Consider the following 21,615-nt stretch of genomic DNA (forward strand, 5'->3'; position numbering starts at 1 on the left):
AAAAAAAAAAATTTGAAAAAAGTCAATAGTTTTTGAAATAATGAGTGTTGTTTGATAAAAGAATCACCCTGTATATTTATATGAACATTTTATCATTCCTCATGAAAGTTAGATGTTATATTTTAAAATGGATAAGAAATACTGTTCTTAACTTAGCAATCCAGTCACAATCATAATTGTCAGTCTTTACGAATGGCCATTTACTGAAATATTGCTTAACCTCAATGTTTTCGCCAACATATTATATGTATAGGTAAATTATAATACTATTGGATAGTGATAATAATAATAATTATAACATAATATAATAGCACCGCGTGGTTTTTCGTACAATGGGGGGGGGAAGGGTGATAAAGCTCCGCAAAGACTCTGTGACGACCTACGTATGTTTGTCGCACAAACATTATATTATTATTTAACACGTGTGACAGGGGAATGATGTTTAAAGCGTGCAGAGCAACTTTATTATAATTATTTAGGCCACCGCTGTGACGTTGGTATTTTCTTGATGATACGAGATAATATTCGTGTTCGATGATGAGACGCGCCACCACGTGGCACATAACTTCGAGGAAATAGCTACCACCGCCAACATCACTCACTCCGTCATACTTAATGCAATATTTTTTTTATGATATCATACCGCCGTCATATTAGCATGCGTAGACATAATTTAACGATCGCCGAGGCGGCGCCTTAAACAATATAATATACAGTGTACCTATATATACCGTCTTATGTGCGTAACGAGCTAAATTCATTAAATTACCTATACAGCGGCATGTCGTACACGTAAAACATAGTATTATAATGTTACGTGGTGGTTGTGTGTGCGTGTGCGAGCGCGCTTGTGCGTGGATGTGGGTGTGCATCGGCTGTAAATGCATTTTCCCACTGCGGTCCAACGGCGTGGGGTTTGCGGCTTAACGGCCGTCAATATTGATTAATTCCGTACCCCGTCCGCGCGCCGACACGGCTCTGCGTGCTCTGACGTAGGGATTTCGGTCACCCGAGAGATCCTACGCCGCCACGCGAGTCGATTCTCGTCGTCATCCGATGGCCGACATCCTGTCATGGATCTTGGGTCGACATTTTCCAGCTAAGGTTTTGCCGCGTCGTCGCCGCGTGTTCGTTCGGTAACTAGTAGGTACGTTGGTTAGGAAGACAATTGGTTAAACTAAACGATAATCACCGTTTTAGTATGAACTGTTATGATATTATTATTATGGGTTTCGGCGAAAGCGAAGCTGCATTAAATAGGGGTGAGTGACAGCAAAAACACCTGTTCCCCTTGGGGGCAAGTTTTTAAAATTTGCAAAAAATTGTACAGTTCTTTCACATGATGTGTGTTTACTGTTTACCTTAACTAAATTACTCGCTATGTATTATACACCTAAAGGTTCCGGCCTTAGGACGTTTTATTTCGTGACTAGAAACATTGATAGTAATGTTTATAGATTTATCAAATGATATAGATGTGCAGTTTAACTACTGTGAACTAATAAATATCAGTAGTTTTAAACGGCTATTGGAAACGTGGAGCCATAATATAAGTGTTATTAGTCATTTTTTTTCTTGTAGTACCTAATAAATCGTATAGATTACCAAACATTGTTCATAAAACTGACAACGTTTTTATATAAAAACATGGAAGAAACAATGAGTTTTTATCGAATATTACTTTATAATGGAGCCAACCATTTATAAACGAAAATGTTGTTTCGATATATCAAAAAATTATATAAATTAATAATTTAAATAATATAAAATTTTAAACTAGGTTCTTGATATTTAATAAAAACTAAAATTTTATTATTATTCTAGTATAACATTATCATACCTCTAATTTATTGAAGCGTTTAGTGGAAGACCGAGCATATCAATTGTTCAGAATTGTACAGTGCGACCATAAAAAATTCATTATCTCATTTATCTTTACGGGAAACGATTAAATATATACGTTTTAGTATATTTTTAATCGTGCTACAGAAAAAAATTTTTGGAATGAAATATAACAGGACACAGGTAGTAACTCTATAGGTTAGGTTAATCGAATTTGTATGGTTGGTATACCAATAGAAAGGTGTTTCTTCCATGGGTTCAGTTTCGTGAAAAAGTGATTTTACAAGAAAACTATATGTATGCCCCGGTTGTTTCACTGAGCGTTTCAATTACAATATGGGTTTACATTGTTTTTGTGACACCACGAACAGCAATAATAATTATTATTATTATAACGTGCCAATAATGTGACGATTTTCAATTATTTGCCCTCTAGAAACACGGAGTCCGACTAAAATGTTCGGGTTGTCGCATCATCGTACACTCGGAATGTCTGGGTAATTTACCGGAAGCGGCAAAGTGCAAGTCGAGTTTCAAGGACGACGGTGTGCGACAGTATAGAGAACACAAAACGGTCAAACACCATTGGATGCATAGAAGGACGCAAAAGGACAAGTGCTCGCAATGCGGAAAGGTGCATATAATAATATTATTATTATGTTATTCAGCAGGGCTGAAACCAGTTTTTGGTATCACCCGGTTATCATATTTCTCGAAATTTTAAGGACTTAAAATCGTTTTCCGTTATTTTAAACCTATTTTCATTTACAGTTATCGGTTACCGGTTACCGTGATGAATGTCCTGTTAACATAAAAGTTTTAATAACATAATAAGTTTAAATCGGTTGAGAATCGATTTCCGATACGTCTAAATAACGAGTATTGACTACCGTTTCCTATGTATTATACTAAGTTTAATCTATTTTAGCTAGGTACATAAATTATGATAATCTTGTAGCCACTAAAATAGTTTAATAATTAATAGTTTTTTAAAACTATTCTTAAACCATAGGTACTATGAACATAAGTGTTACTCAGTTTTTTCTAGAAAACCAGTATTTAATCGGCTGTTGGTAATCTACATTTTTTTAAAGGTGTTTACGTTTACTCGTTAACTTATATTATTGAATACAGTACCGGTATTGATTACCACTTACCACTAATAATAGAAGAGGTTTATAATCAGTGACTGGTATACATTTTTTTTTATTGGTTTGACGCCCTGGCATTTTCGATGACGATATCAAACCTGTTTAATAATCAATATTTTCAAGAAGAAGAATTCGATACGTATCGACTGAAAATAAATACGTACAGACTCGTATAAAGTCTAAGCCCGATACAGGTCGGTACGTATCACTTGTATATTGAACGTGTAACTTCTTGAACATTCAAAATTAAATCAATACACTAATTAAAAATTACCTTCTTGAAAATCTTGAATCACTTTTACCTCACTGATCCGTTAAAACGGTCCGTAATGATTTTCTCATGTCTAATATTCACTGGTTTTTGTGTTCTCGACAGGCATTCCAGTCGGTGCTGTCGTTCAGTTCCAAGGAGATCATAGCGCTCACGTGCTCTTGGTGCAAAATAAGTGTCCACAACAAGACCGCGTGTTTCAACGACACGAAGATGAACGAACCCTGTTCTTTAGGTAAGCAATATAAAAATTTTATTTGTAAAATATCCATGCTCGTCAGACGTCAATGGTGTATTCCAAACACCGTCATTGTAATGCCTTACGTCGTGCTCTGCAGATACGATTTTAAGCGTTTTTTCTTTCTTTTTTATCCACCTAAATGTGATTGAAATAATAATTTATTTACTAGCTTAATCTCTAATACCGGATTATCGTGTAAATAGCCTATATACAGCTCCCAATTCATCAAATATCAAGCCACTGTATTAAATTTTTTAGTTTGTCTAATAAATTATTATTTAATACAAAATAAGTATTTCAAACAAAATTTCTAAAATTAAAAATTCATTTCAACAGGTCCTTAGAAAACTGAGCTCTTATACTCCAGGTCCACTGCCCCTCCCCCTTTTGCGAGCTATGTCTGTATATTATCTTAAAAAATTTTAGTTAATTAATAGTATTTTTGGGTATTAGACAAATATAATATAATGATATACGTCAAACATTATATATTCAATAATATTTAATAAAAATAAACAATATAATTGACGCAATAATATTACCTATTTATAAAATAATATGATTTCACTCGAGACAGATGCTACAAATATTATATACAATTAGCTGTCATCTAATCGAGCAACCACTCTTCGAAGGGGATAGCCAATCATATCTAATCAGATGATACCATTTTCAAATAGGTCACAGCTTATAATAGAAACACACTCAGATGACTAAAGAATGAAGATGCAATTAGAAACGCTATACGGGTGTAATATTTAAACAAACAAACATATTTTGAAAAATGAAACGCAAGCGCGCAAAAACACAATAAAGCCATATAAGAATATAATATATAAAAACGGTATACGTAAGTATACGACTTTCAAACTAATGGAAGTTAAACACGCTCGCGCACTTTACACAACAGCATAGGTTCCTATAGATAATTGGATGCTCTTGAAAACAATAATGAAGGTCTTACTCGAAACCTAATAATGTTCATTATTTTCACGACCTTCGACTGAAAATGTGATTTACAAGCCATAGGTGATTAGAAATTCAATTTTCATGACCGTTTATACAGTTTGGAAAACAAAAACATAATTATCAACGTTTATTCGAGTAACTAGGTAGAGATACCTATAAAGCACGCATAATGCGATATTGGTCGAATCGAAATATGAGTAGATTAGATGATTAATTTTTGTTGCATAATACGTATAAATCAAGAATACCATAAAGATCAGTCGAAATACGAATCGCACGGGATATCGAAATATTGTACTAGTGATGAACCAAAAATTTTAATTTATACACCTTCAGACTTAAAATTCAACACTTATTAAAATATTAACATAAAATAAATTGCATTCAGCATTAATATTGTGGTATAGAAAAGACTTTGTTTACCATGAACTATTTTATATAAACATATTCAGTAGTATTGTTTTTACTCTTCAACGCGTCTTTTGTCGTAAATATTTTAAAGACTACATTATTAATCATTTTTATACGAGCGATGATAGAGAATTTTTATTTTTATCAATCAGATATTATATATTATTATGTCAGATATGTATAGTTATGTGTTGTGCTTAATCGGATATTTTATATTTGCCTTAAGGATTTGTTTTTTTTTTATTCACTGCAAATGTAGGTGCTCATAAATATTCAAAAACGATATCGGCTCTTAAAAGGTATTTATATCGACTCTTTAAGCCTCTTAAATTCATATATTGCCATACGAATTCGTATGCATAAAAATACTCACTTTGAGGAAGTGAAATAAATTACAACATAGGTACTATAAGTAGACTTTTTTCTCTACCACTTAATTATTTACGATTCACAATTTTTACATAATATTTTCAAATATTGATAGATTAATATAGAATAATACAATATTTAGAATGTTCTTGTATAACGAAAATTACCTACTCCTTAAATCGGAGCTAGTAGTGAAATATACAATATATTTTAAATTAAAATAAATAATTAAATAGTCAAATATTTATAGCATAGGTTAGTAAGATATAAAATATATATATAATCGTGTATCTAGCCCAAACCTTCCTTTCAACCACTTTATATATTTAAAATTTAAAATCAAGGACAGTCATTACATAGCTATCCATCAGATTTGGTGAAATTCAACTGTCTAGAATTTTAGTTGTTCGATTATTTAGCCATGATGTACAGACATAACTAATGGCTCGATACTATGCAAAGAGAGTGACCGCGTAAATTTGACATCATTGGAAAATTATTCCTCCGAAGAGATATAAGTACATAATATTCATAAAAGATTTATTATTGGATATTTTATAGTTTTGATCAATATACAAATCCCGATACATGAACGATGAACAGTTTGTTTAATTCATCACCATGAGATTAAGTAAATAAAGCTTAAATATCTATAAAAATGATTCAAAGTGGCGTCGTTGGTCAAAGATATATGTTTTGACTAAATATAAGCTCTCCAAGAGCTTAACCCCCCGAAGCCAACTGCGGTAAGAAGTTTAGGAGCCACTGGCTGATTAGATTGAAAGACCTCATCTCTTTTCATATTTTCTTTTCATCACTTGAAAATACAAAAATTATTATTTAACCCATTTTATGTTAAACTTATCGATTTTAATCAACAAATAAATATGGGTCCGTACTTCAATCCTAGAAAAATGAAAAAAATATTTCATTTTTTTATTTTTATAAATTGACAGATTTAACATATTTTTTAATCATTATAATATTGAATGAATAAAAATTATTTTTTTTCTATAATAATATCATAGTCATTGTTTTAATGTCAATATTAGAAGTTTCTTATAAATAGTTGCCCAGTAATAACAAATTATATGAATTGATACCAAACGAAAAGAAACCTATTTAAGAACCTAGATAAGAACTTATTTAAAGCTAAATGAGTGAAATAGTTTCACAGAGGTATCCAGCATAATATTGGTCCACTACTCCGCTTATCGAAACTTTGAATACCTATAGTTAAATAATTATGATAACTACTCATTGCTCTTTGTACGAATTACAATTCTCAGAAAAATATTCTACTTTGGAACATGCAATTTAAATATATACTGCCAGTAATAACAGGAACCAAAAGAATTTAATAAGTCGTACATAATGAAATGACAAAAAAAAATTTAAAAAATTAGATATATATTTTCCTAGCCTAAAATCATGAACTTTAATAATTATCTTTAATATATAATATTTAATAACTATGAAACTACTCATTTAAATTTTGATTTAAAAACATTGAAATTCTCAAAAAAATTATACTGTTTCAATCCTTGACTAGTGGCGAATGGTCGATCACGATCGACGTTCGTCGCGATAAGATAAGGCTAGCTCGCTCGTCCTGACCCAGACCAGACCATTCGCCGGGTTCAGTCTGCGCATCGTTATCGTACGAAACACGCTTTAATATTTAAATAATTAAATAATAATTTATATAAAATAAAGTCTAAATTCTTACGAAAGATTAATATTCTTTTTTTTTTAAATATTATACAGTCCTATTTGTAACATGGTCCATATCGACCTAGATTATTGTCAGTGTTGTTCGTATTGTTTGAATTATTATTTTTTATCGTAGACCGTATTGCGTAGGCTCATATAAACTATTTAATATCTAGCTCTCTTAAGCTTATTTGAGTATTCGTTTATTTAGTGCGATGGCGAATACCAAATAACGTCTATTCGTATGAGAATATGCCTTTTTCGCATTTAATTTCTTTTTCGAAATTTGGTTCGCGTTCACAGTCCAGGAAAACAGCATAAAGGTTAGTCACCAGTAATTTCCTAATATTTTCTTGTACAAATTTTTCGTAAAATGTCCGAAATAAGTTCTCTGTTGTTTCAAAGGGGGCTATTTAAAGACCAACTGACTCGTTTCAGTAACTTCGTTCAAAACGCTCAAACAGCAGAAGATATACAGGGTGATTTTTTTTATCATGAACCACTCATTATTTCAAAAAATATCAATGTTTTTGAAAATATTTTTTTACAAAGTTTCGTGTTATTAAAAAAACAACATTTTCATTAAAAAATTATGTTTCTTAATATTTTTTATCCTTATATTTTTTTAAGTTTTTTACTTTTTTGAATGACAACCTATAGTTTTAATTTCATATTCCAAAGCAGAATATTTTTCTAAGTATTTTGATACGTAAAAATCGAATTTTGGACGAGTAGTTTATGAGTTATAAGTATTTAAAGTTTAGATTGGCGGAGTGGAGTGTTACGGGTTACCCCGCAAAATGTTTGTCCACTACTCCGCTTGTCTAAACTTAAAATACTTATAACTCATAAACTACTCGTCCAAAATTCGATTTTTACGTATCAAAATACTTAGAAAAATATTCTGCTTTGGAATATGAAATTAAAACTCTAGGTTGTCATTCAAAAAAGTAAAAAACTTAAAAAAATATAAGGATAAAAAATATTAAAAAACATATTTTTTTAATAAAAACGTTGTTTTTTAATAACACGAAACTTTGTAAAAAAATATTTTCAAAAACATTGATATTTTTTGAAATAATGATTGGTTCATGATAAAAAAATCACCCTGTATATGTTATACAATTAAAATTGAGAAAAGAAAAATAAATGAAATCTGGCAATATTTCGAAACAGTCCAAACTTCTATAGAAGAGATTGGTGCTAATGAGGAAACCGAAAAATATAGAACTAATTTTGAAGACTTATATTTTGAGAGTGTCGCCGTTTGCGAGAGTTTAATTATCAATCATACCGAAAAATCATTGAATAATGATAGTAACAAAAAAATTGAAAATGGTGAAATGAATGACGTCGAAATTTATACAAAATTCTTCTCTCACTGATATACAAAAATTCTTTTATTTACGTTCGTCAGTGTCTGGCGACGCATAAAAAGCTATTCAATTTTTAGACACTACGTCAGATAATTATAAAATCGCGTGGGGCGCTCTAATTTCGAGGTACAGTAATAAAAAACTCGCTGTACTACTTTATACGAAAAGGTTATTTGATTTAGAAATTTATGCGATTAATGGTTATATTAAGGTGCTCGCATCGTTAGGCCATTTAAAAAAATGCGAGCCAGCTCGATCAATATTTCAAAAAAATCCAATGCTTGTTCCTCCAAATAGTCCAATCGTTTACTTAATATTTCAGGATGCTCATGATGTATTATTGCATGGTAGTCCGCAACTAATGTTGGCGAATGTAAGGCAACGTAAACCCACAAACGGCCGAAATATAGCACGCAAAGTTTTGTCTAAGTGCGTAAGATATTTTCACTTAAAGCCTACAATTGGTCAACCTATAATAGGGAACCTACCCAAGCAAAGAACTGAACCTAGTCGTCCTTTTTCGGTCTGTGGTGTCGACTTCGCAGGACCGTTAATGATAAAAACAAGTTTGAAGCGAATTGCGGCAAGGGGTATATTTGCGTGTTTATCTGTTTCGCAACGAAAGCAGTGCACATATTGAACTGGTTGGAGATTTAACAAGTGCATCGTTTATAAAGGCATTGAGAAGATTTTCCGATCGAACAGGAAAATGTACGGATATTTATTCAGAAATTGCAAAAAACTTTGCTGGAGCAAATCGTCAACTTCAAGAGTTAAGCAACTTGATTCATATTGAAGAACATCAATCAAAATTGGAGATTGTAGTATTATCTGCAGGGCTAGGATTTGTATGCAACAGCATATTTTTTTTTGCGACTTCTGATTGTTGATTTTGTCAGTAATGTCCACGAATCACCTCATGATGAGATAAATAGTGGTGTTTTTATTTTGCATGTTTTTGCATATTTTGGATAAAATGCATATTAATTCATATATTGAATAAAATTAATATTATTGCATATTTCCATTATAAGAATGCGAAAAATGTATGTTTTATAATATATTTCGTAATTAATATTTATAATTTAATATTAATACTTCGTATTTAATTCTAGCTCAGCTGATTAAAGTAATAAAATTGATTTTTTTGTCAAATACAAATTTTATTTTTATAAATACAATCCTATAGTACAATAGGTATGCGATTAAAGATTGAATAGTTTGACGGAGAAAGATAAACACAATTAATAAAAGTATGTCGGTCAATATAAAATCTAAGATAGAAATTAAAATGCATATTTTACAATTTTTTATTGCATACAAATCCTAGCTCTGATTATCTGAATCCGGTATCCTTTGGCACATTATACAACCTCGCTCCCCTCAATTTGGAGGATTTTGGGAGTCAGCAATAAAATCTATTAAGCATCATTTATTTCGCGCTTTAGACAACAAAAAACTGTATTACGAAGAATTGAATACAGTAGTAATACGAATGGAGGCATATGCTTTAATTCACGACCTTTTGTCCATTTTTCTTCCGATTCCTCGGATATTGTTCCCTTAACTCCTGCTAATTTCCTTATTGGCGACTCTTTAACCGCTTACTCGAAATTGAAGCGTCGTCAGTGCCAACCAATCGATTAAAAAGATGGCGCAGAGTCATAGAGGTTTCCCAGCAAATCTGGTTCCGTTGGAACCGATCTAACGCAACTTCAGGAGCGTACACGGTGGTCTATCGAAAATATCCCAAGGATAAAAACCGGTTCCATTGTTCTAATGAAGGATGACAACGCCCCGCTTCTTCAGTGGAAATTGGGCCTTGATCAAGCTCTCCACGTGGATGCAGATGGAAACGGTGTTCCAAGGGTTGCTACTGTAAAGGCTCACAGTGGTAATACCGTCGTGCTATTCATTATCTATGCCCACTTCCTTGCGAAGGTAATTGTGTTCCTTCCAATTGGATCAAAAATAAATATGTGGAATTACACATATTACAATTTAGTTTATAAAAATGTTGTTTTTTTTTTTTTGTATAATATTATGTTATTTTTGTTATTTTATGATTTATTGAAATTACTATTTTGTATATTATACTGTATGTTAAAAAATGTTTTTGGTTAAACAATCGTTTAAAGCGGGTGGTATGGTCGATCACGATTGACGTCCATCGTGATAAGATAAGGCTAGCGCGCTCGTCCCGACCAAGACCAGACCCATCGCCGGATTCAGTCTGCACATCGTTGTCGTATATGAAATACGCTTTAATATTAAAATAATAATTTATATAAAATAAAGTCTAAATTCATACGAAAGATTAATATTCTTTTTTTTAAGTATTATATACAGTACTATAATTCGCAACACCTAGTATCAATAATAATAATAAATTCGTCTGAGTTTTATGCTTGCATGACGACCGCAGACAACGATGGTGCTAAATTGCCTATATAATGCGCCGCCTTCATAAATTATTATTATTATTATTATTATTATTTATTATTATTATTATATTGGTTCAGATTATTGGGATTATTATAATATTATAATTGTATGTATCATTGATTCGGTGGAAGACAATTTCTAGTATTATAATTCTTATTTATCAATACCGATGACGCAATTTATCAATGAAAGTAATACATTGTGAAAAGTCCCGATTACGTAATTATAGATATATTCACAATATAATAACTGCGTGGCAGCATACAAGGTGATATATTTTACTATACTACATTATTATATTATTGTTTCAAAGTCACATTTCTTTCATTTAAGTGAATTATTTCTAAGAAAAAATGTATAATGGCTATAAAATCAAAACGTACAGTACCTATAACCAATTATAATATCATATTTTGGATTTAAAAGGGCACGCGAGATATAAATAAAGTATAATTAATTCAAATCCATAAATTAAATTAAAAGTTCAAACGTTGAAAATATTTAAATTGATTGATAAAAATTATCTGAAAAATTTTAAATTAAATTGGTTCAGGATTCAGCATCTTTTTCATAGCCAAAGGAGTACTTGGTTTTGAACATAAGAATTAAATACCATAAAGTTATTAGTGTCTCGGTTGTTTTTCATGTTAAATAAATATAATAATATAATAACGTGTTTAAATTTGTATACTAGCTTGAGTCGAATGAAAAAAATATATGCACGTTCGATACATTTTTCTCTACTCTGCAGACTAAAATAATGTTTTAAAATTTTATTCAAAAATAAACAGAGCGGAAGTATTGATAATTTTTTTTAATAGTCCATTGCTTGGCTTTAGTGTGAAAAAAAATGTCAGTGATTAAAAAAAACGAGGAAACAAGATCATATGATATAAATATTAAATAGCATTTGAGCAATTTCCGGTCTATGGAAAATTAATCAAGAAAAAATAGTAAAAAATTATATTTATCTTGGTATATGATTTACTGGGCACACGGAAAACCTGTCAAAATGTCATAACCATAGTAACAAATTTACGATGAAAACACTTTCACATAACAGTTATGGTGATAATTTCTTATCAATGATGCCAATATTATTTTTTTTTGTTTGCTCACAACCTGCTTATCCACGTTCGTTATTTTATGTTAACATATACAATTGATTGATACGAATAATATTACGTCTCAATATAACCTTTCCGAATCTCAACGTATGAGATATCTATTCTGTGTGAGTACCTAATATTTTTTACCACTTTTTTACTATCTATTGAATAAAGTTAAACAATGTTTTATAACATATTATAATTGTGACATTCTTTAAACCCGTTTAAGCTATACAATAGCTTCAAAATTTTGGACATAATCGAACAGTAACAGAATAAGTTTATTTGAAGGGGGCTCGACCACAGAAAAAAATCTTTTTAATTTCATCATGATACGAAGAGCTAACACTTTCATTGAGCAATACACTTTATCAAAGTTATCAAGTCATAATTTAATTTCAACCCCTCATCAATTTAAAACTTAAGAGACTGTAATATTATGTATTATATATATGCTCGATGACGCCAAACTAAATTGAAATTGGCAGTTCATACAACTTAAATGACCCACCTCGTTCATTATACCACGCTTCTGATTATTTCTTTATTTTATTTTTTTGCTTGTACATTCATACACATTTTAAATGGTAAACATTTGCCAATTAATATACGTAGAAACTAATTAATTTAGTTTTTTGATTACCATTTTGTATTTTACACTAATATTCATTAATTGCTGTTTAAGTTTATTGTGGGCGGCGCAGACGGTACAAGGTCATATTGAGTAGTCAATGCTAGCTTCTTGTCTACAGAACATCTATGAAGTACATTTTATTTTTCTGAGTGAATAATGTTTTATTTTATTTTTTTATTTAAATGTAAAAAGTAGACGAAAATACATTAGTTTCAATATTGAGCTTGGTTTATGATATTATATCTAGAGTGAAAAAATTTCCAAACAGAAACAAAAAAATATATATTATGGACAACTAATCTTGTATTTTTATTGTAGTTCAAAAAGGATTCAACTTTAGAAACTTGAAATTTTCCCCGTATTTTTATATTTTCAATGTATGTATATTATTTTCAAAATATTTCTCTGCTATTTTTATACACAATACACAATATAGATTTTCGAATTTTCAAGTTCTTGAAATTGATTAATGATTTTGTATATTTTACATGTTATCAATTAATTTATTTGTAAATATTCAGTCTTATGATTTTATTGTTTAAAGTTGTTAATTATAATTTATAACGCCATTTCAGAAATTTGTTATTATGATCATAATGACATGAATAAATTTCATTAAACAAATGTCTTGTTTGATTTTTCACACAAACGTACTATACGTACCTATTAATATTTGTATTGTTTCAAATCGCCGATTTTTTAGTTCTTTCGCAATTCAACTGGTTTGAAATATATATTTACTCTAAAAATTGATTTACCTTAACATAACAAATTATTGTTTTATTTTAATTTAGACTCAGTTCGAGTATATATTTTCCAAATATGTTTATTATGAACGTGATTATAAGCATTTGATCGTTAAATCTAAAATGTTAAGAACCAATCGGATTAGGGGAGAAACGATTGAATCCAATCAGACAAGTTTTATGAACGAAATATGTTTAGACACATATGAACTATATTACGATCTTTATTACACATGATTATCATTGAAACGCTTTCCGTCATATTCGCATAGTCACCATTAATAATAATAATAAATATGTATTTTAATATTATTATTTATGATGCACGGTTCTGATAAATAGACGAAGGGTATGCAATGTGAAAACGTAGATATAGTTAGGCCGTTCAGGTGTTTTGTGTAAGAGTGGAGGAATACAGAAGTCTTGCTGAATTCGCATTTTTATTTTTGTAGATGGTATCAGTTGAATAAGATGATTACAAAAACCTAAACTACAATTTAACGCGGACGATTTTCCGCCAAAAAATATTAAAACACCGGAGCATATTTTTATAAGTGTTATTGTTTTCAACGCCAATTTATAATCAATGAATTTTAATAACGTAAAATAGTTTAATAACATTTTTAATATCTGTCATAACATTATTTGAATCCACTTAGTCATACATTGAAAATTGTTTAAGGCATAATTATGTATTCACATTCTATATTTCAAGCATCCAAAACATAACAAACCCTTTCAGACATAATATTATGAAAACTCATTAAAAAAATATATGCAAACTTTGTAACAAAGAAATAGTGACGTTTCATTTTTATATAAAATATAAAACCTACATAGATAGATACCAGTGCCACAGAAGTATAAAAGGAAATGAAAATGCCATATAATGCAGTCTTCTCTACAAATACTCCAATCTTAAAAATATAAATACAAAACATGTACAGTGCACACAGACAAAAAAAATATATTTACAATTTGTATGCTTAACTTCAAATAGCAAAAAAAAAATAAAACCCAAAAACCGAAAAACCCAAACCGAACCTATAAACAAATCGAGAAGATGAAACTATCAAGAACCTCTTAGGTACGAATAAGACACGTGTATTTATTTAAAAAAACCTTTGTTTAAAAAAATCACATTTTATACACAACAAAAAAATATAAAATAAACTGTATAACTCAAGGTTATGTTTATATTAATATGCGCTGTATATATATATACAAGACTATTATAACTGCATACTAGATGCGAACAAACTATTGATATAATAATTGCTATTTGTAACTTAAATGTGGTCCGATTAACTAATAATTAAATTATGCTTCCATCAGTACGTCGTAAAATAATTTATGTGACTATCGTCATTTGACTATAATGAAACTGTCTGCGTATAGGCACTGAAATAAACTTAGGTATAATATTTTAGCACCAAATTCAGGCGTACAATTTTTAACAGTGTATATAATGATCTCATAAATTCAACTTTGTATTTAATGACTGAATTTTAATTCTGGACTGTAAAATATTAAACATAATGTTATATGATACTAATGGACTTTGTTTTCGATATATTTCTGATATAGAAAAAAAATGTGAGATTCATCTAAACTTTTGTTTATTCTTTTAGTATCTATGATGATAATTATTATAAATCACAATGCCAAACACCGATTGCTTTGTGAAATAATTTCAAATGATTTATGCATCAGGATGAAATTATAACAAGTATTAAGATACGAGTACAACGCATGAAACGTAAATACTGTAAACTTCAGACTTATTCACTGTGATCATCCGTCACTGGTTTGAAAATTCAAAAAAAATGGTGAAGAGACGGAGAGGGGAAAGAGTTTGTTTGTTTTAATAATTGGACCATCAAGCAATAATCGAGCTATTTCGATACATTCACCAAAACTTCTTTTTTTGGCCAATTATACCAAAAATATCTCTAGACAAATGAAACGATTATAATATTATAATATGGTATATACAAACAAGATAAACTCTCAAAAAACGTAAACTATCAAACTGTAAAATAATAGTAGGTATTGAGTTAGGTATATATAAAGGATATAGTGGTAAAAGATTTTAACATGTTTCTGAATTAGGTCAGAAATAAATAAGGATAAAACGAAAAGAACACTTTAAAACTTGGCAAAGATTTATAAGTTAACTTAACGGCCCTTTTAAACGTCACTTAATTGTATCCAAACGCAAGATGTAACATCCGTTTGTAACCTCCAATTGAAATAGTTTATTCGAGAACGCACGCTTTGGTTGTTTTCAATATTATCATATTATGCATGGTTAGAACCATGAATTGAATAGTCGAATTCCTTTTCTAATTTATTACTTAAATTTACAGATAAAAATGTCAAGGAAACTATATACGTTTTATCGTGCGTCAAGGATTTAAAATATAACATTTTGCGTTTTAGAGTTTCAGAGCAATTGCCTGAGTATTGATGCTATTTAAAAAAATCAAAAATCAAATTAAATTTTTATAATATATACAGGGTAATTCATGAGGCGTAAAACTTTCATTATTCATAAAAACTATTTACTTTTTTCAATTTTTTTTTTCAAAATTTTCGATCTATGCTATTCTAAAACTATATAAATGTTTAATATTTTTCACCCTTATATTTATTAGGTAAACCACAATCAACTTTTGATTTTTAAATGGCAACCTATATTAACAAATAACAATATCATAAATTAATAAGGTTTTTTTTTTAATGAATTTTCCCGTTTAAATTTTCATTTTACGTTAATCCGTTGACGAGATATAGTCTCCCAACGTTGGATGGTTTTGGGGTGGTGTTTGTGTATAAACTATAAATGTGTTATACCATGTCAGTACCACGGCCACAGGAATTGGAATTTTTGTACTCTATTTATTTTTGAATATCATAATTATTCTTGTGTTATCATTTTGAAGATTGTAATAATGTAATATACAGAGTGATTCATGAGGCGTACAACACTCATTTTTTATAAAAACTATTAACTTTTTTTCAAATTTTTTTTTTTCAAAATTTTAGATCTATGCTGCTCTAAAACTTTATAAATGTTTAATATTTTTCACCCTTATATTTATTAGGTAAACCACTATCAACTTTTGATTTTTAAATGACAACCTATATTAAAAATATCATTAATTAATATGGCTATTTTTTTAATACATTTTCATTTTTCATCAATCCGTTGACGAGATATAGTCTCCCAAAGTTGGATGGTTCTGGGATGGTGTTTGTACTGTGTAAATATGTTTACCTATTTTAAGACACAACTTAGACTTAACTATCGTACTTTTTTACTTTTTTACAATTTGGAAATTGTATTATGTTTTATACGCTATATAGAGTACAAAAATCCCAATTCCTGCGGCCGAGGAATACATGGTATAACACATTTATAGTTTATACACAAACACCACCCCAAAACCATCCAACGTTGGAAGACTATATCTCGTCAACGGATTAACGAAAAATGAAAATTTAAACGTGAAAATTCATTAAAAAAATAGCCTTATTAATTTATGATATTGTTATTTGTTAATATAGGTTGCCATTTAAAAATCAAAAGTTGATTGTGGTTTACCTAATAAAGGGTGAAAAATATTAAACATTTATATAGTTTTAGAACAGCATAGATCTAAAATTTTGAAAAAAAAAAAATTTGAAAAAAGTAAATAGCTTTTATAAATAATGAGTGTTTTACGCCTCATGAATCACCCTATATTTGTTAATGAATCTTGTAATTTCAACGAAACAAGTAGGAAAAAAATTGTATGAACTAACTTAAGTTTTGCTGTTAATTTATTAATTATTATTATAATTAAAAATAATTAAATACATTTTTGTAATGTATTTTTAGTGCATATTTTTCGGTCATTGTCATACCTAACTTGTTAGTGTTATAAAATCTGAGTCCTGGTTAATCATCATTACTTTCCACTTTTTGTCTTCCCCTTCTCTACACCATTAAACCATGAATGTTGAGAAATACAAAACGCAAAATGTACTCAGAAAAAAAAACGATATTGTTTGTATATTATATTTTATTGTAATGTCAACGGTTGTAAAATGAACTCCGGAAATGGCCGACCTTTGGAGATTTTTCGGAAACATAATATAATATTTATTGTAAACCTACAACCCGATTATTATACTGGAGTATACCTTTTTGTTAACCACTTTGTGTGTGTTTTTATTTAAGGTAAACATAGTAATATAATTGTGCCACCATCGTGGATCGTTAAGTTGCCGCGGAAGGGCAACTTCAAGTCCAGCATTAGATCGCCGAAAAAACGATCGTCCAAGAAGAAAACGAAAGATAAGGTGGGTGTGCGTATATTATATTATAATATAGTTAGTATGAATAAGTAAATCCGATTTACTCGTAATACACTCCTACTATCTATACCTACAGATTATTGTTATTACTGTTATACTATGTTGACCGTTAACATTGTACCACCACCGTTTGCGGTGGTACCCGACCCGCAAAACTGTGCGCATTTACCCGTATCGCTTGTAAATTATTTACACCTTATCTACCCGTCAGTTGGGCTCCGTTCGCTTTTGAGCCGAAACAAAACGTTACGGACTTTTATAAATGAACGTTTATTATTCTCGAGGATCGCGTATGCCATTGTTTTGTTTTCATGCGCATTAGAAAACGGTCGTGTTGTGCACCTTGTAACAGTTAATTAAAACTACTTACATTTTTTATGGGCAAATGCTATATATTATTACAATGCGAGTTTTTCCTTGTTGGAAAATTAATTCATCACCCGCGTTATTCGTACGTGGTGGAGATGTGATACACACGTCATATCATATTGATGGCATTGTTGCACCAATGTGCCTTACTTGCGCAGAGATACTAGAGAGTGGAGATGGTCTTATAAATTATTCCAAAACTTCTATTTTTTTAATAGAAAACTCATAATCGCACAATTCCATAACTATAGGCGATGTCGGAAATACCTACATATTATTATTATTATTATTATCGTTCTACTGCTTACATTCTTTGCTTATGCGCTTTTTATTATATTATAATCATTATCGTTGTCGAAGTAGTATAAAAACCGACTGTCAGTACTGAATATACATACTATATCCAACGGATGCATGGAATCAAATATTTTTCGCACTTAATGTTTATCGAGTTTGAACGCAGCAAATATCATGCCGAAACATTCATTACGCAGCTGTCCCTGAATTTTAATTATCAGTATTGGACAAAATAACACATATTATGTAAAGTACAACTTAAATTCACGAATCTTAATAAATGTACGGGTTCATTGAATTCATTGATATCTAGGTATATTATGCGCAAATAAAATAATTAAAATTATATTTTAGAATTCTTATTCTTATTTTACTCACTCTTCGCTCAAATCAATATATTTTTTTTAGATTTAATACAAAATAAAGTTGAACAAAATTAAGCATGGACGTTAATTGAATTTTCAGTCGTAAAATATGGTTAATTTTACTAGCAAGTTTTATTTCATAATTATTTTAATTTTTTTTAATTTTAACATTAATAATTATACATCATCTTTAATAATTAGGTTAGGTATTGGTGAAATTTATTGATTTTCGAGCAGAAAACGTTTATAAATTTAAACAGCCGATTAATTTTAATCATAGGTATTTATTTTGTACAACATTGTTTCCAAATATAAAACAAAATGAACGGCTCAGGCCTTTTATCATAAGTAGCTAGCTCCAAATTATTTGGGTTCATCCTTGAATGCGTTTCGACTTTATACTATTCCCCGTTTGTGTTTGTTATTTTCCGGGTTTCTTGAAATAATGATAAAACAACAAAATACTTTACAAATGTACCTACATTATTTAAATTGCATGAATATTAATGATCCGGAGTTAATTGCGTTTCAACTTAAATAAAGTGGTAATTTCATAACTGAGATATTTTTGTTTTTTATTCTTCCCTTCTAGTTGGTATTAATAACAGTAGATAGTTGTTCTATTAGATCGCATAAATTCCTAGTAGAATTTTATGTAAAACATTTGTGTTTATTAATCCCAAGAAATGTACTTATATTTGGTTTCAAAGTTATTACACAAACTTTATGGACCAAAGAAAACCCAATAATTGTACCTCACAAAGTTTTCACCTAACCAACCTATTCTAGAAATTCATTGTAAACTTTCTTATTGCCATGGCTTATTCTAATTGTTTTAACATAATGTTCTGCCCTAAACTTCTAAACTGTCTAAAACAGCCATTAGGTACGAAACTACTAACCCAAAGTTAAATGACAGTAACCCGTCTAATCAATTTGGGTAATTCAATTATTAAAAACGTCTACTTTTAAAACATTTATAAATTCTGACGAGAAAAAAGCAACTATTATAATTGGTTTTACAATGATAAGATAAATGAAAATATGATGTTCTCAATTCAAGAAAAAAAACTTTTCAAACGATATCATAATATTAAATAAATAAATGTTAACTTAATATCATTAAGTTCCAGCTTCGGAGCGAATTCAATTAAAAGTTATGGAAAATATTATGTTGTGATATTCATGATTTGAGATAGGTATTCATATATTATAATAAATTATTTTCGATAAATTTCAATAAGTTATTGATGTTTTGGGGAAAAATAATTGTTGATTTTTCCTAAATATGGGTTAAATACTAGGAAATCGGTTGATTGTTCTAGATTACATTGTACAGTACCAGAAATTGAAATTTTATTAGGTATCTATTGTATTATAATCTATATAAAATAAGTGTTTTATATAGTTAAAGCATAACATTGAGTATATTATAGCATTGACTTAATAAATTTCAGTAAAGTTTGATATGATAATTATTATAAAATTTTAAGGATTGCGATAAGAAAACAGTAATTATTTTAAAAAATTAATTTAATGAAATATGTATTATCGTGGATCTTGCATTTAAATAAGACATAATAATTACAAAATCGTTGGAAACTTGGAACGAAATAATATATTAGTGCAAACAAATACAATTACAAAATTCGTTAATATGAAATTTAAAGTTTATAATTCTAATTGAATAATATAGCATACTCGTATTGTAAATTGATTTTGAGTATGGTGTCACGTGACATTTTATTGCACTTGACCGTTATCGAACGATTGAACTAATACATTATAATGTTAATAATATACATAGTGATTTGCCAAGTATACCACCGAGAATTTTACCTTTAGTTATGAATTTATTTAGAGTCAAATTTTAAAATACTTAGAATTTGTATACAATTTAAAGAAAACCAAGTAACGATACCAACATCCTTTTTTAAAATGATAATTGTTTTTTTATATATATATATATATATATAAATTATTAAATCAGATACCATTTTAAAAATATTGATGTATCTAAATCAAATTTCAAACTAATATTTTTATTGAGTTATTCACTTTGTATACTAAGGATAATAGATCCATGGTAAATAATTGGTTCGGAAGGGCTCTGATAAGGGCTCTGATGAATGGAATATCTTAATTATTAATATTCATATCCATTGACATTTTATGATTTTTAGAAAATTATGAATTCATATTATACTAAATAGTATTAACTATACATTATTACTATTAAATTGTCTGCTTAATAAACTGCAGCAAAAAGAACAATTCTAAATTTAAAATCATTTTATCACCACTCGTTAAATGGGGTGGGAAAAAAAACTGGGATAATCATGCCTGATTCACACTCTGTATAATACGAGTACATAAAGGCATAAGGCACCGTACGAACATTCATTCATAATAATATTCGAGTGACCTTGAGTGATTTGTGTTTAGTGGTGCTGTAGAAGCTTCGCTGTAGGTACCTACGAATATATGTACATTTTAAACGATTAGTTATTATTTGACAATTTTTTACATTATTATAATATTCGTTATGTCTCAATATTATTTTTACACGTTTTACACAATAAACGAACATCTAATTAAATTTAAGCATAGATGTTTAACAAAAAATACATTTTGCTACTATTAAAATATTATAATATTATATTATACTACATATATTTGCTTTATTTCAAACTATTCAACGAGTGATTTCAACATTGAGATAATTTATATTTTGCAAGATCACTGTTATAGTGTACATAAGATAAAAACGACAAATTCATCTCCGTATTAAGTATCCTACAGTAAGCACATGAGAACTATAAATTATTCGTCTGTTTTTGAGCTTAAAATAAACGTTTTTACTTGTATTAATATTAAAAGCGATATTCCGACATGTATTTTCGGTTGCATAACGAAATACTTGAGGAGATTAGCTTACTTAATAC

At 29.2% G+C, this 21,615-nt stretch overlaps 1 protein-coding gene across 6 annotated transcripts in view; it reads left to right on the forward strand.

Moving 5' to 3' along the window:
- LOC107165960 (eye-specific diacylglycerol kinase-like) overlaps positions 1–21,615 on the forward strand; it is a 177,572-nt gene that overhangs the window by 122,676 nt on the left and 33,281 nt on the right. For all 6 annotated transcript variants that reach the window (XR_016190688.1, XR_016190687.1, XM_089221878.1 and 3 more), the window contains exons 5-7: positions 2,279–2,476; positions 3,370–3,499; positions 17,503–17,624. Coding sequence is in view for 4 of the 6 variants with exons in the window: in XM_089221878.1 (XP_089078004.1) it covers positions 2,279–2,476; positions 3,370–3,499; positions 17,503–17,624 (450 nt within the window). In the remaining 2 variants the exon portion in view is untranslated. The remainder of the gene's footprint in view (positions 1–2,278; positions 2,477–3,369; positions 3,500–17,502; positions 17,625–21,615) is intronic.

Source organism: Diuraphis noxia, unplaced genomic scaffold (genome assembly GCF_037042655.1).
Source record: "Diuraphis noxia isolate RWA-SAM2 unplaced genomic scaffold, SU_Dnox_SAM2 contig0003, whole genome shotgun sequence".
Taxonomy (NCBI): domain Eukaryota; kingdom Metazoa; phylum Arthropoda; class Insecta; order Hemiptera; family Aphididae; genus Diuraphis; species Diuraphis noxia.